At 38.2% G+C, this 13,859-nt stretch overlaps 1 protein-coding gene across 2 annotated transcripts in view; it reads right to left on the reverse strand.

Annotated features, from left to right (window-relative positions):
- Window positions 1-13,859, reverse strand: part of mib2 (MIB E3 ubiquitin protein ligase 2) — a 72,527-nt gene that overhangs the window by 54,482 nt on the left and 4,186 nt on the right. Inside the window, exon 1 of one of the 2 annotated variants that reach the window (XM_066643389.1) lies at window positions 7,748-7,846. The exons of the other annotated variant lie outside the window; for it this stretch is intronic. Within the exon in view, the coding sequence (XP_066499486.1) occupies window positions 7,748-7,778 (31 nt within the window). The 5' untranslated portion in view covers window positions 7,779-7,846. Of the gene's footprint in view, window positions 1-7,747; window positions 7,847-13,859 lie in introns of those variants that run through there. 2 annotated transcript variants of the gene reach the window in all.

A 13,859-nucleotide genomic window follows, 5' to 3' on the forward strand; every position in this document is an offset into this window, starting at 1 on the left:
AAAAAGCCCCAACACCTGCCAGCGAGGAAGAACATTCTAAAAGGCCAAACACACTCGAAGGCCTGCACCACACTACAGTTTCAAATACATTGCAATGCTTCACTGACCCACAGTTGCTAATCCGGGCTCTGCACTACATCTGGTGGTGACCATTCCTCCGGAGATACACATATATTTGCACACACTCTATACTTGGTCTCATGTGCTGTTTCAGAGCATCTGATTTCATTTCATGATTTTCTATACAGATTATACTACTGTGTGTGCGCAGTGTGTATCTGAAATATTTTACTATTTATAAGGGCAGACTACAAACTTTTCACTGCTCGATATTTAAGACTGTCACAAGACTTGAAAACAGACATACATCATTTTGCAACTTATATAATGCCAAGGCTAAGCTTTGGCTTCAGCCTATGTGTCATAGATACACATGACTGACAGGCGACTAGAAAGCCTCCTTGTCCTGAACGGTGGGAAACACTGAGAAACTAAATTATTTATTCCCATGCAGGCACCTTCCTGTCATGAGGGAGGGCTGAGTAAGAAATCATGCAGCACTTCACTAAAACGACATCATTCACCACACAGCTGGTATTATTTAGACTTACAAATGCTAGGAAAAGATGGATAGCATAACAAAGTGGCTGTCAAGAGCATGTAACCTGTAATGAATGATGGCTAAATTTCAAGCAACCACAACACCACAGAGAGCAACCTACAAATTTGAATGTTCAAGCCAGTGTGTTTCCTTTTCTAGTTTAAAGATAGCACCATATTATTTTTATGGGTGAATGCATGACAGTACGGAGGACACTGCTAATGATATGAGGGGGACTCTGTCAAGGAGAAGCAGTTATGAGACATGGATGTCAAGGTTAAAAAAATTCTATCTTCTCCAAAGATGCACATAAACACGCAAACATTTCTTTGAAGGTTGACAAGTGGTTTTACACTCGGTAACCTCACCGGAGGAAGATCTTTTAATATTTCATCGTCAGGAGAGTCAAGGTTCTAAAATAAACTTCTCACTTAGTAGTGATAATTCAAGCATTAATAAAAAATGACTGCGGGAAGTCTGTATTCTGCAGTTACAGGTTACATTCTGTCCCGTCAATCTACAGCAACATCTTAGTCATTCTTGTAATGAAAATGCTGTATATTCTTGGTTTTTAAAATATTTTTTAATAGCCAATAGGCCTCTACTATAGCCATTTTTTGGTGACTTCACTGCCCCAGAAATAATGGGATAAATAATGTTATTGACAGTTTAAGACACTTTATGACACTGATGTTAAAGCAACTAAAGGCAACATATAAAATAGCAGAACAATAAAATTACAACCCTTTAAAGAGCAATCAACTTTTAGCAAAAACTTATTTTAGTTAATAACTAAACATTTTTATGAATATTTAGACATTGGAGTTTGGATATAAAAATGAACAATGGATATTAACAACCACAATGATTAACAACCTGTATTGTATTGTAAAGTGGTGCTTGTATAAAAATATATATTCACAAATACAAAATAGGATATTCATTCATTCATTCATTATCTGTAACCGCTTATCCAATTCAGGGTCGCGGTGGGTCCAGAGCCCACCTGGAATCATTGGGCACAAGGTGGGAATACACCCTGGAGGGGGCACCAGTCCTTCACAGGGCAACACAGACACACACATTCACTCACCCCTACGGACACTTTTGAGTCGCCAATCCACCTACCAACGTGTGTTTTTGGACTGTGGGAGGAAACCGGAGCACCCGGAGGAAACCCACGCGGACACAGGGAGAACACACCAACTCCTCACAGACAGTCACCCGGAGCGGGAATCGAACCCACTACCTCCAGGTCCCTGGAGCTGTGTGACTGCGACACTACCTATCCCCAAAATAGGATATTCTTTTTTAAAAGTATGTGTGTTGTGAGAAAGTGTGAACAACAAAGTTTGTTTCCAGATGTTCTCCTTGATGGTATGGATTTGTTAAATTAACTGCACACTCGATTTAACATGATGAAGTATTTATTAAACTAGGGATTGGACGACAACCTCAAATAAAACTGCATTGCCACAAGGAGAGATGTTAAAGGAGATTTTTAAGGTTTCTCAGTCCAAGCGCTTCATTATACGGTGGCCATTTGAAATCCATGGGCGGAGATTATGGTAGTAGTACGTTAATTACAAAGAAACATGCACGCCCTCCCAATTTGTGAACATTTGGTATTTGCTAACACACACACACACTTTCTCCAAAAATACAATCTGGTGTTTATGCAGCTTTCATGAATCTGGTGTAAAGATTTCAGGAATGTCCATTTCCTCGCAGTTTGTTCATTTCTTATTAACATTTTTTGAATGAGGCCCAATGTGTCCAGTGCATTCAGTGATATAATGGGTCAAAATTGAAAACTCTTATAAATATTAGTAAATAAATATTTGCCTACTAAGTGTAAAATCACTTGTGGTACTATGACAAAGCTAGCAGCACATCTTCGAAAGCAATCAACATAGAGTCGTTCTAAAACATAAGACCATTCTAATACAAAAATAAATTAGCAGACTTTTTTAAGCTTTACACTAAACAAATCAATCCCAACATCACTGCACTGCACATAAAAATATATACAATCAAGTGTGCTCTTATAAAACCTTGTAAATAATCTTAAAACAAATAAAATGTTTGTAGTCAGTCTAAGCCTCAGTAAGTGTGCACTCTGTGTACTAGAGTAGAGGTCATTAGGCAACAGACCTTGCCCATTATGATCCTCCTGTTAAATTCTCCGTCCATTCTTCATGCATCCGTTCACCCAGTGAATTCCAAAGCCAGGGAAGCTTCCTCTTTTCTATTCCTATTCAGGACAGTAGCTTTTCTTTTTTTTTTTTAAACTGTTGAGTGGTGCTATATTTATGCTCATCCTTAGGCATTTTGTTATTAGGTTGGATGAGAAATGCCAACTTGTTTACTTTAGCAATAATGCCACACAAATGTACAGTGCAGATTAAAGAGATGGGCTGAGATGCTCCGTGAAAACTGACAACATTCACTAGACAAGAAAGAACACATTGTGATTAGAAAGAACACAAGGTTCTGTTTTAGATGGTGAATAGAGCTAATAACAGTGTGTTGTTCTTCTTAATTTAGACACTATTATCGTGAGGTAACTTCAAGTAGACTAAAAAACACTGGCACAGAGTGTTCAGTTAGAAAGCTGGAATAAAGACACAGGTTTGTAAGCTATTTTTGTTCTGTCATGAGTAACTAGAGGTTATGATTCCACTACAGAACTACAGTGAAATATGTACGTTAGAAGGTATGCAAGAATGAACAGGCTAATGTAAGTTATTGATATATTTGAATAATATATATATATGTATTTATGATGAGTCCAGTTTTCTTCTGTGTTTCTATTCTTTCAAATTCTCCCACTCTGGTTAACACTTGATTAAACATGTGAAATATCACCTACGCCCATCAAAATGACACATTTACTGTTTACATTCAAGAACAATAATAAAATCACCTAATTCCATAAAACTGCTTACACATAATTCTACATTTAAGTGGCTTCTTAAGTTTGTGATAAAACCAGTCTTTGAGACTGTCGCTGCAACACTGCTGTTTCAAAGCAGAATGCTCAGCCAAGCTGTTGACTGCATATATATCACTCATGATACTCATCTAGCTTATAAACACCACACAGACATGTTAACCAAAAAATTACTTTCATTGAAGGGCGTCTTTAACCACTCTGATTTACACCAGCTCTGTAAAAGCAGATGAAAGATTGTGGAGAAGGCTAACTTAAGTCAGCTCATCGATTTTCTGTGAATCAATGTGTCTGATCCACTCGTACCAGCACAACACACACTAACACAGCAACACATCAATCCCTGCAGTGCTAAGAAATATCCACCGGCCAAATCATAAATGCTGCGTTGTTGTCCCATGGGGTTCCTGACCGGTGAGGTACAGAATGAAAGGGGTGGAGGGGGTTATATGCAGAGCAACAGATGGACTACAGTCTGTAATTTTATAGTTTACACCCTGCTCCTGAATGGCCAGTGGAGCTGAGAGAATGGACAGTGAGGATAGCACTGAAATAAAATAATGTCTTTCAAATAAGATATTTTAGACATATACCATGTCCATGTTTTTGCAATGGAAAATAATTTATTAGGTTATGTCATAGCCTAAATGTAAATATTGAATACGGCAGCTACAGTTAACATTTGGGTGACACTAACCTGAACACATGTAAGAGACTTTTCAATACTATGATACACCATCAGATTTATTCACACTCTCTGTGCCCTCATGGCACTCGCCTAAAGCCAGCCACCTGTTAGTACATGCCAGTGCCAGTTTATCCATGTTTGCTCAAACTAGAGGGATAAGCTGTCTGGCATGGCAGAACAGATGGAGGAGCTTACTACAGTACAGATACCCAGGAAGCCATTCTAACATCACTTCCCCGCACCTTTTAAACAGGAACTTGCTTATAGATGCACATATAAAAGGGGCTATTTACAGCAAGCCTGCAACTTGGCTCTGGATCTGTTATTTCCCTGATTGGATCCAGTGCCTCTTTTGGTGGATTCAAAATCAGGTTCACATATGATGTGATTTATATGGTAAATATAGGGCTGGACGTTATGGCCAAAATTGATATCACGATATATTACTTAATTTCGGTCGATACGATATATTTCCAATATTAATACGAACAATATAAAATCCCCTGAAAAACTACCAAAACAAGAAATAGGACATCACCACTAGCCATAAACCTCTTGGCTTTGTATTTATTAATATTTTAAAACAATCTTGTGCTTAAAAATCATATTAAAGGCGAAGCACCACTTAATGGACCTCCATGAATATTTCACATTATTTTAATTACTGACATATATAAGTATGAATTAAAATGAAAATAGCATGTTTAATTTGCTTTAAAACTGACAATTTTATTAAACTGACGGAAAAACCCGAGCTAGCTACGGAAATTCTTGAACGCAACTGTGACGTCACTGGTGGACAACAGCTGAACAACGCCGTCGTAAAACACCGTTATGACTGACTGTTATGACAGTATCTAGCTAAATAACCAACATTATTCATGACAATAGCCTAGCAATAAGCTAAACTCAAATTTAGAGGTACTGTTATTCTTGTAAATGTGATCGAAGTCGAACTCGAATTCATCCGACACTATAAACCTCCGTAATGCAGCTACGTAGCCGAGTATAATCTGAGCCACCGAGTTTAGCAAGTCAAGCTAACGTTAACAGGGGTGTTTTAGTAAGTGTCCTTACCCTGTTTACCTCCATGTATACAGAGGCTCTTTAGTTGGTTTACTTACATGCCCATGCTGTTGGAAAAGCAAATTTAGTCCATTTTCTGGATATTTTGGGATCTTTGGGCAGCCAAATATTGCAGCCAAAAACAACACACCCTTTCGTCATTTTGCATTAAATTAAATGTGACTTCTAGAGTTGGGGGTGGAGACACCAATGGTCTTTTAAACCTTATTCCTTGAATTAGTAAGAAATAACATGTTTTCTGACTATCAATAAACACAAGTTAGGAACTCAAATTCCACTGTATTTATTTGTTTGACACTTTCATATAGCTGGTGCTTAGCTTTTAAAATGTATAAAATCATCCAAATAATTGTAATTATTTTTATGCCAGGAGAGGCCATGGTTCCATTAATAGAGAACAGTGCTATGGTGTTTTATCCTTGTGATATTTCGAACAAAAGCATGTCACAGATTTTTCAATAAGACCTCAGAACAGCGTTCACATGTGGAAAATGGGTAGAATATGTCCCCCTTAATATAAAAGAGTCGAATGTAATCATCTGTCCAGGGGCATAATTTTGCTTGAGCTAATGATTCCTACATCACTGTGCATCTCTACCAGAAACCAAAGAGCCTTGTTGCCTATGACAGCAGTGATAAAATTAAACATTAAATTACAGTAAAATTAGCCACATAAAACTGTACTTTGTCTTTGACTATATGACTTCCACTGACCTGTCGAATGAGTACTGTGTTCCAGAACCATAAAACCTCACAATCTACATATGAAGCACTTGCTTACTGTCTCCAAAACCCATTCCAAAACTACCTTCTGAAACACAGATATGACTATGCACAAACTGCTAAGTAACTGTTACATGGTAAAACCACATACCCATTATTATTATAGTACATGCTGCAGAAAGAATTAACCTCATTTGTGCTAGCTGAGACTTGCAAAATCTTACGGTTAGGCCTGAATACAAAATCTTAAAATGAATTTCCTGAGAGCTCAAGACGTTCACCAGCAGAGCTCTGCTGACAAAACGGGCATGACACTATAAACTAGCAAAGACTTTTGAAACAGGAACTGCTCACATCCGTTTCCTCTGGGTCAGTTATCTCACAGTAGTCTGTCCCATATAAGCACATTTCAGGCCCTGAGTCCCTGAAATGTGCTTCTGACAATTTCAGAGATTACAGTCTCTGAAGGCCAAGTGGAAAAGGACTGGATTTTTCTAGGACAGTCTGGGTCTGACTGAATAGATAACAGATACTAGCAAATGTTTACTTTATAGGCAAATGTTAGGTTTCTGCAGAAACCAGCTCTAAAACCTAAAAATAAACTCACCAATCACAGACCTAATTACATTAGACAGACCTTCTGAAGTAGAGACTATGATAAATATTCAAACGTTAAGATAGAAAAACCTGTTGCAAATCATCTGAATGAGAGCAGGAAAATGAAAGGATGTTTCACATCTGAGTACTGCCACGATTTCTAGAAGAGTCAAACAAAACGTAGCTCCAACTTACGGCTTCATTGTCCTGACAGAACTGGCAGAGTGAATACTAGAACTGGCTTTTGTTACACACATATGGTGACCCAGGGTTTACGCAGGGAAAGGAGAGCGAGGAGAAATCAATACTGATCCAGGCTAAACAACACACCAAGAGGATTACATCAACTCCCCAGAACTGTCTGTAATGCTGTAGAGAGATTGGCTTCCTCCCCCTCACTAAAGACCTGGCAGATTGTATCTTCATGAAAGTGTACACACAGCAATTCTGAGAAAATCTAATAACGAAATCTCCAGGTAAAATCATACAGTGCTTAAAGAATAATTTGTTTTGATTTAACCATAAATAATGTGTTATTAACAACCCATAAAGAAATGTTAAGAAACAACTTCAACATCTGGAACAGTCGACTAATTTGCCTAAGATTGCATTACTAACGGGAACAGGAAATTAGAATGTTACTCTCTTGACACATCATACTGAATATTTAATTTGAATAGAATTTCAGGAACAGGATTAGCAAGACCACAGTGAATTTAGTTATGCTAGTCAAAAAAGATCACAGTGCAGAATTGGTGTGTTATTTACTTACATAATTCAGCACCTAAACCCTAAATTATTTTCTCACACTAACCTCAACAATATACAACATCCTGGAATATTTCTAACCATTATATGGCACAATATGATGTGGGTTATTTCATCATGTTGACCAGATTTGCTTTGGTTTTTCCTTTATATTACAATACCACACACTGCTAATGGAATAATCTGCACCAACAATGTGTATGTATGTAAAAAAATAATATGTAAATTAACTTAACATATTAAATTCTAAAATATAATAAAAAACAAACATAAAAAGTATAAAATATAAATAATGTTAAATAATAAATAAATAAATAATCAAATAACTTACAACTCATGAACTTCAAGCCGCTTCGAGGCATCTTTAGAGATTTAATTTCATTAAAACAGACATTTAAGTCGAGGCTCTCCTCTATTTGGTGACCTGTTCTCTCAGAGGTCTGCCAGTGAACACTGACGCTTGAAATCTGCCAACCTGTTTCAGCTGTCCAGAGCTGTTTGTTTTTTCGATGAACTTTGTTCTCTGTTTGAGAACTTGATGTTTTATTCTCTTTCACTAAAATACGCCACACGGCAGTGGTGCAAATAAGACAATCCTTCAAAAAGTCACAGTCCTTCCACAGGAGAAAAAATATTTTATCAAGCCACTAAACCAACTGTAAGTTAAGTATTATATAGTGCTGAAGAGGTTGATTAACTCATGAGAATGTACATTAGTAACAAGGTAAACAATCCACCAGGGCTTGATAAGAACGTGTACAGACAGATTAGAATGGGAAATCACATCACCCCACAGACACCACAGTAATATCAAGCTAAAAAGATAGCCACAGAATATAGAATTAACACTATTTTTTACATTCAAAACCATGTTAACACTATAAATATGGCTCTACGAAGGACTGGGCACAACTGCCAGGGTGAAACCCTCAAGTCACATTTTGCTGCTGCTTTCCTGGAAGATGAAACATTTCTCACACATGTCACATTTTATATTATCACTGAGATACAGATTAATGCACCCACACATTCACAATGTTTAGGCTCATTGGTCTGTTGCTACCCACCTTTAGTTCTGGTAAACAGGATTAAACACATTATAACCGGAATTCAGCAGCATTTAGTCAACGCTTAATAATCAGTTCCTTTTTGCCTGACCATTAAACAAGACACCCTGAAGATGCATCTACCACCAGGCCTGACTGACTGACTGAGAGACCTGCCTTAACTTGTTTAACTGTATATGTATAAGGAAGGTATCTGACCACTAAGGAAACATTTTTTGGATTATGTTATTTGTACTGATTAAAATAATAACAATTAAAAATAAACGGAATCAAAATTGATTTGTCAAACTGTGTATATGTCAGTTTCATTAAGGGTTTCATAATTGAACATCCTAAAACATATTATGAATAATCCATTTTATATTATATTGTTAAATTTTGAGTCTCTGAAACAAAGCTTTTTGTCCTTTATTACACAGAGTCACATGAAATGTTGCATGAAACACCACAGAGGCCTATTTGTTACACAAACTCTGCTTTATTTCATTAAATGAAATATACTTAATCACTTTCAACACAATTTTTTTATCTTTCTACTATTGTAGAGAAGAAGAATACGATCCAGTCAACTGACCCTTACCAAAACATGTAACTTTGAAATTTATTTTTATATGTGACGGAAAAAAAAAACGGAATGGAACAAATACAGCAGATCCTCGAGTATGTTATGGGTTTCATATACATCACTTCAGGTTTCATAACTATGCAGACATATGGGGGTTTTAAAATATTGTTTGTCAGCACAACTGCACAAATTCCAGTTAACGCTGTGTGCATTCTACTTGCAGTGTCAATGAGACTTTTTGGTCTTCAAATGCTGCAATTGCAAAACCTACCAAAGCTGAGAGGCACCACTACACTAATACACTCCAACAAGGAATTTATCAAACCAAAACACAATTACCACTTGCATCTGAGTTTGTCTATAGCTCAGCACTGTTCTATCAGTCAGATAAGGACAAGCTGGACATGTGCGCAGCAGGACTTCACAGTCCAACATCATCCACTTTACAGATAATGAGGACTTATCTTCTCATCATATTCGTAATGAGATCCACGGTACAAACAATAGTGACGACAGTGTAGTCGTGCGAATGCTGTGGAAATTTCTCTGAGAAATGCTATTGCTTTTATGCGTTAGACACTAGAGCCTTGACTAGAAATAGGATTTAAAAAATAAATAAATAAATAAATAAATAAATAAAACACAGTAACGGATCCAGCTAAGCAAACCACTGTTTAGCTAGAAATCTCATATCTAAGAACTGTATAAAGAGATAACTCATGTAAACAACAAAACAAACAACCACAGTTCAGGCTAATATTTAAAGACAACCACATCACAACAAGCATTATTATATCTCTGTCCTCCTGACTCTGCATGGCCTTTCCGAGTGTGTTTGTGTAAGCGTGTGAAAAGGCAAAAATTGCTGTGACAGCTGGCTGGGTTACCTGTTGGTGTGTGTGTGTTTGTGTGCGCGATGAGAAGCTCAGCACACAGAGGAGTGCAGAAGCCTTGAGGTCTGCTGACAAGATGAGTAGGAGCACCAGACCCGCAAGCAACCTTCAGACCTCTAAATCTTTACACAGCCCGGACAAGACAAACAGTAGCCGTAAAAGTAACCTAGAGAAGAGGAGAAGGAAGGAGAAGCAGAGCGTTGTATTCACTCGTCCATGTTTGCCATCATAGGGCTGGCTGGAGCTGAAGCAGGGAGCAGGGATGTGTGTCGGTCGCTGTGGACAACACAGATGAACCAATCAGAGTGCTCCAGAGCAGGCGCTTTATGGGCAGCCAGAGTACTGCTTGAAGATGCAGCCAGCGTTTAGTCCTTTGTGTGCCTTATCAGCAGGGATTAGACAGAGGGAGGGAGAGGGAAGGTGGCTGCACAGCTCACAGGTGACGGCCTCTGTGTCCAGTACTCTGCCGTTCACGCTGCCATTTCAGGCACGGGCAAATCCCTGTCACACACAGCTGTGTTGATACACAATATCTCTTATAACACTAAGTAACAGCCACATTAGACTACATTATCACGTTTTAGTTTCTATAAACCTGAGGCAACCTGTGTTCTGCACTTGGAAGTTACAACTAAAGAACAGTCTCAGAATTTATAAATGAAAGCCAGATTATTTCTACGAATGAAAAATAATTGCAATTTAAATTGCAAACTTAATTTGGGTCATAAAACTCACAATTACACAGCTCCAGTTAAAAAAATTTGCTTAAGGAGCCAGTGGCTTATAAATGGGGAAAAAAAACACACCAATAGCTTTTTTTAAATGCCAAATAATAATAATACACATAATAACAGGTCATAAAGTAATCACGTGCCTTTTCATGTCTCGCCATGTTTTTTTAAACCTGTTTTTCCCTGTTACAGAGTCTGTTTTTCCAGCGATACTTCTGCTTGCTTTCGAACAGAATTCACAGTACATCGTCTGCTTTACGTTATCGTACCTGAGCAACTCAAACTCCTGAAGCCAAGTTGTTTTGAAATGTTTCTCTGTGTTTGTACTTTTGCTTGAGGTGGACGGCTGTTCAAGTTCATCTTCTCTGTGTCTGTGTCTCCCGCTACTCCAATGGTGCAAACGAAGTCAGGCTGGGGTTGAGCAGATGGCTTCTTCAGGTCCGACAGAGATGTAGATTGTGTGAAAAAAAAATAGATATTTTTTGGTTTGCCATTTTTTGCATGCTGCTGTTCACTGCTCAATGCTCTGCTGCCTACTGTTTCGGTCGCCACGAGCATGCAGGCAAGTTTTGATAGCCAGACATGTCCACGTCATTGGATGCTTCACACAAGGTTATTTCATTTACATTCTAAGGTGAAAATAATTTTAAAATAATAATAATAATAATCAAAAGTTGCCACCTATCACTACTCGAGACTTAATTATTTTACTCGCAATTGAATATTTGTGGTGGCAATTGCGACCATTTTAGTCACAGTCTGGAGCCCTGAATTACAGCACTGTGTAGAAGTCTTAAGCACCTAAGATAACTATATATATTTAAACTAACTTCTCAGTAAGCGTGGTGCTTGTATAAAGTTACATATAATCACAGTAAATAAAAAATATAAAACAAATTAAAAATATATAATAGAAATATATATTTTTTTTTCTATAAAGTAGTAGGTGTGAGTGAGTTTGAAGGACAATGTTTTGTTCAGATTCTCGATTGCATAAATTGGTTAAATGAACTGCACACATTATTTAAAATCATTATTAATTAACCGGTAAAACTAGGCATTGGTTGATAACCTCAGATAATACGGACTGCCACGCGATTTGGAAAAAGTTAAACCAACACATTCACAAACTGAATATCACACTTACTGGAATATACTGTTATATGCTTTTGTTGTAATGCTGGGATAGGCATTATTTGTTGTTTTTTAGTTTGTGTTTTAACAAATAAACACTTACTGCTCAGCTTTTTACATCTCATAATCTCTGGTGCCTAAAACTTTTGCACAGTACTGTATACATTTGCGGTGGCACAGCAGGTTGTGTTGCAGTCACACAGCTCCAGGGACCTGGAGGTTGTGGGTTCGATTCCCACTCCGGGTGACTGTCTGTGTGGAGTTGTGTGTTCTCCCTGTGTTCGCGTGGGTTTCCTCCGGGTGCTCCGGTTTCCTCCCACAGTCCAAAAACACACGTTGGTAGGTGGATTGGTGACTCCAAAGTGTCCGAATGTGTGAGTGTGTGTGTTGCCCTGTAAAGGACTGGCGCCCCCCCCCAGGGTGTATTCCCGCCTTGCGCCCAATGATTCCAGGTAGGCTCTGGACCCTCCGTGACCCTGAATTGGATAAGCGCTTACAGATAATGGATGGATGTATACATTTGCCCAAATTGTTCAGCCCTTGTTTAGCTTTGTTCTCTGGGTCAATGGGATGGTCTCCTGCCATGATCACATACCATGATGCCAGCCAGCACAGGTGTCTGTCAAATGCTGTGACAGGCCTTTGCACTCAGCGCTCTTCTCCAGCACATTGGGCTGTCCAGTGATGTTGCAGTGTGAAAAGAAGCAAGGGTTGATATCATGTTTCAGAGGAAACACGGGCTTCCGTAAAATTACACTAAGACCAAGTGTACACACTAACACTGTGCATACATTGACAATGAGGTCTCAGCTGAAGCATGCGTTTATCCCTTCCATAGCTGGTGACAGTGTATGATGGAGGAGTTCAGCTAAAAGGGTGTGAGTGGAGGCAACTAATGACTGGGTAAAATTTTGGCAAAAATATTAATATATTTAAAAATATATATAAACAATAATATATTTTTTTAAAAGTTGATAAATACGTTAAATGTCACAGAAATCGAAAGCATCATTCCTTTAATCAGATAGCAGATTTTGTGGGACTCCTTGTGGTATATGTGTGTGATTTTATCTGTATTTTCAGGCGGCCTGAATGTCTCATAAGGATAAAGAGAAAGAGGAATTGCTTTATTCAAGGGGGATTTTCATGAGAAAGAGAATGCCATCAAGTTCCTTATCTCAAGTCTTAAGCAAGCTGCACAGAGCTGCAGAAAATGTGGGTGTGTGGAAGTGTACGCGAGTGTCCACAACCATGAAACAGCTGTGGGCGGCGTGGGGCGTTGGGGGGGGGCAAACTGCATAATATACAAACACTAAGATACATACAGGATTGGCCAAAACATTGAAAACAACTCCGTCTCTGCAATCACTGTCCATTGTATCAGTGCCACTTACCAAACAGGTGTACTTTACATCGCTACAATTACAGGCTGTAGTCAGTTGCTGTGTCTGATCCACTTGTACCAGCACAACACACACTAACACATCACCAGCATCACATTAGAGTCACTACAGTGCTAATAGTTATACACTAGTAAATCATACATTCTCAGGTGTGGTCCTGACCACTGAAGAATAGGGTGAAAAGGGAATAAAGTAGCAACAGATAGATGTTGCTTGTAGAAACAAGGCAGCTGATATCTTCTTGTGAGGTAAAAGAGAGATTGAGGAGAATGATAGCATACATTTAAAAGAGTTTCCTGTACAAAGTAACTCATTCTTAGGAGTATATGTCTTTAAAAAAACTATTAGATCAGCATCAGCATATTCTCAGAGTTTCAGAGCTTGTGTTGGTACTTGAAAAAATTGGCAGTGTGCTCTCACTACAAAGTTTTTATGTTTCCAAAACACACATGAACCTAAAAATCACATCACTTCTTGCTAAGTTTACCTCAAACCACATCCTCTACAAATCCAACCTCTAACGAGCTACTGCATCAACCAGCTAAACAAAACTCATCTAATTTTACTGACCCGCTGTCTAAGTATCCAGCTTACACCATTACAGCTAGGCAGAAATGTTTCTAGTAGAATATAAACTGTATAAAGAGGCT

This window comes from Hoplias malabaricus, chromosome 14 (assembly GCF_029633855.1).
Source record: "Hoplias malabaricus isolate fHopMal1 chromosome 14, fHopMal1.hap1, whole genome shotgun sequence".
Classification (NCBI taxonomy): domain Eukaryota; kingdom Metazoa; phylum Chordata; class Actinopteri; order Characiformes; family Erythrinidae; genus Hoplias; species Hoplias malabaricus.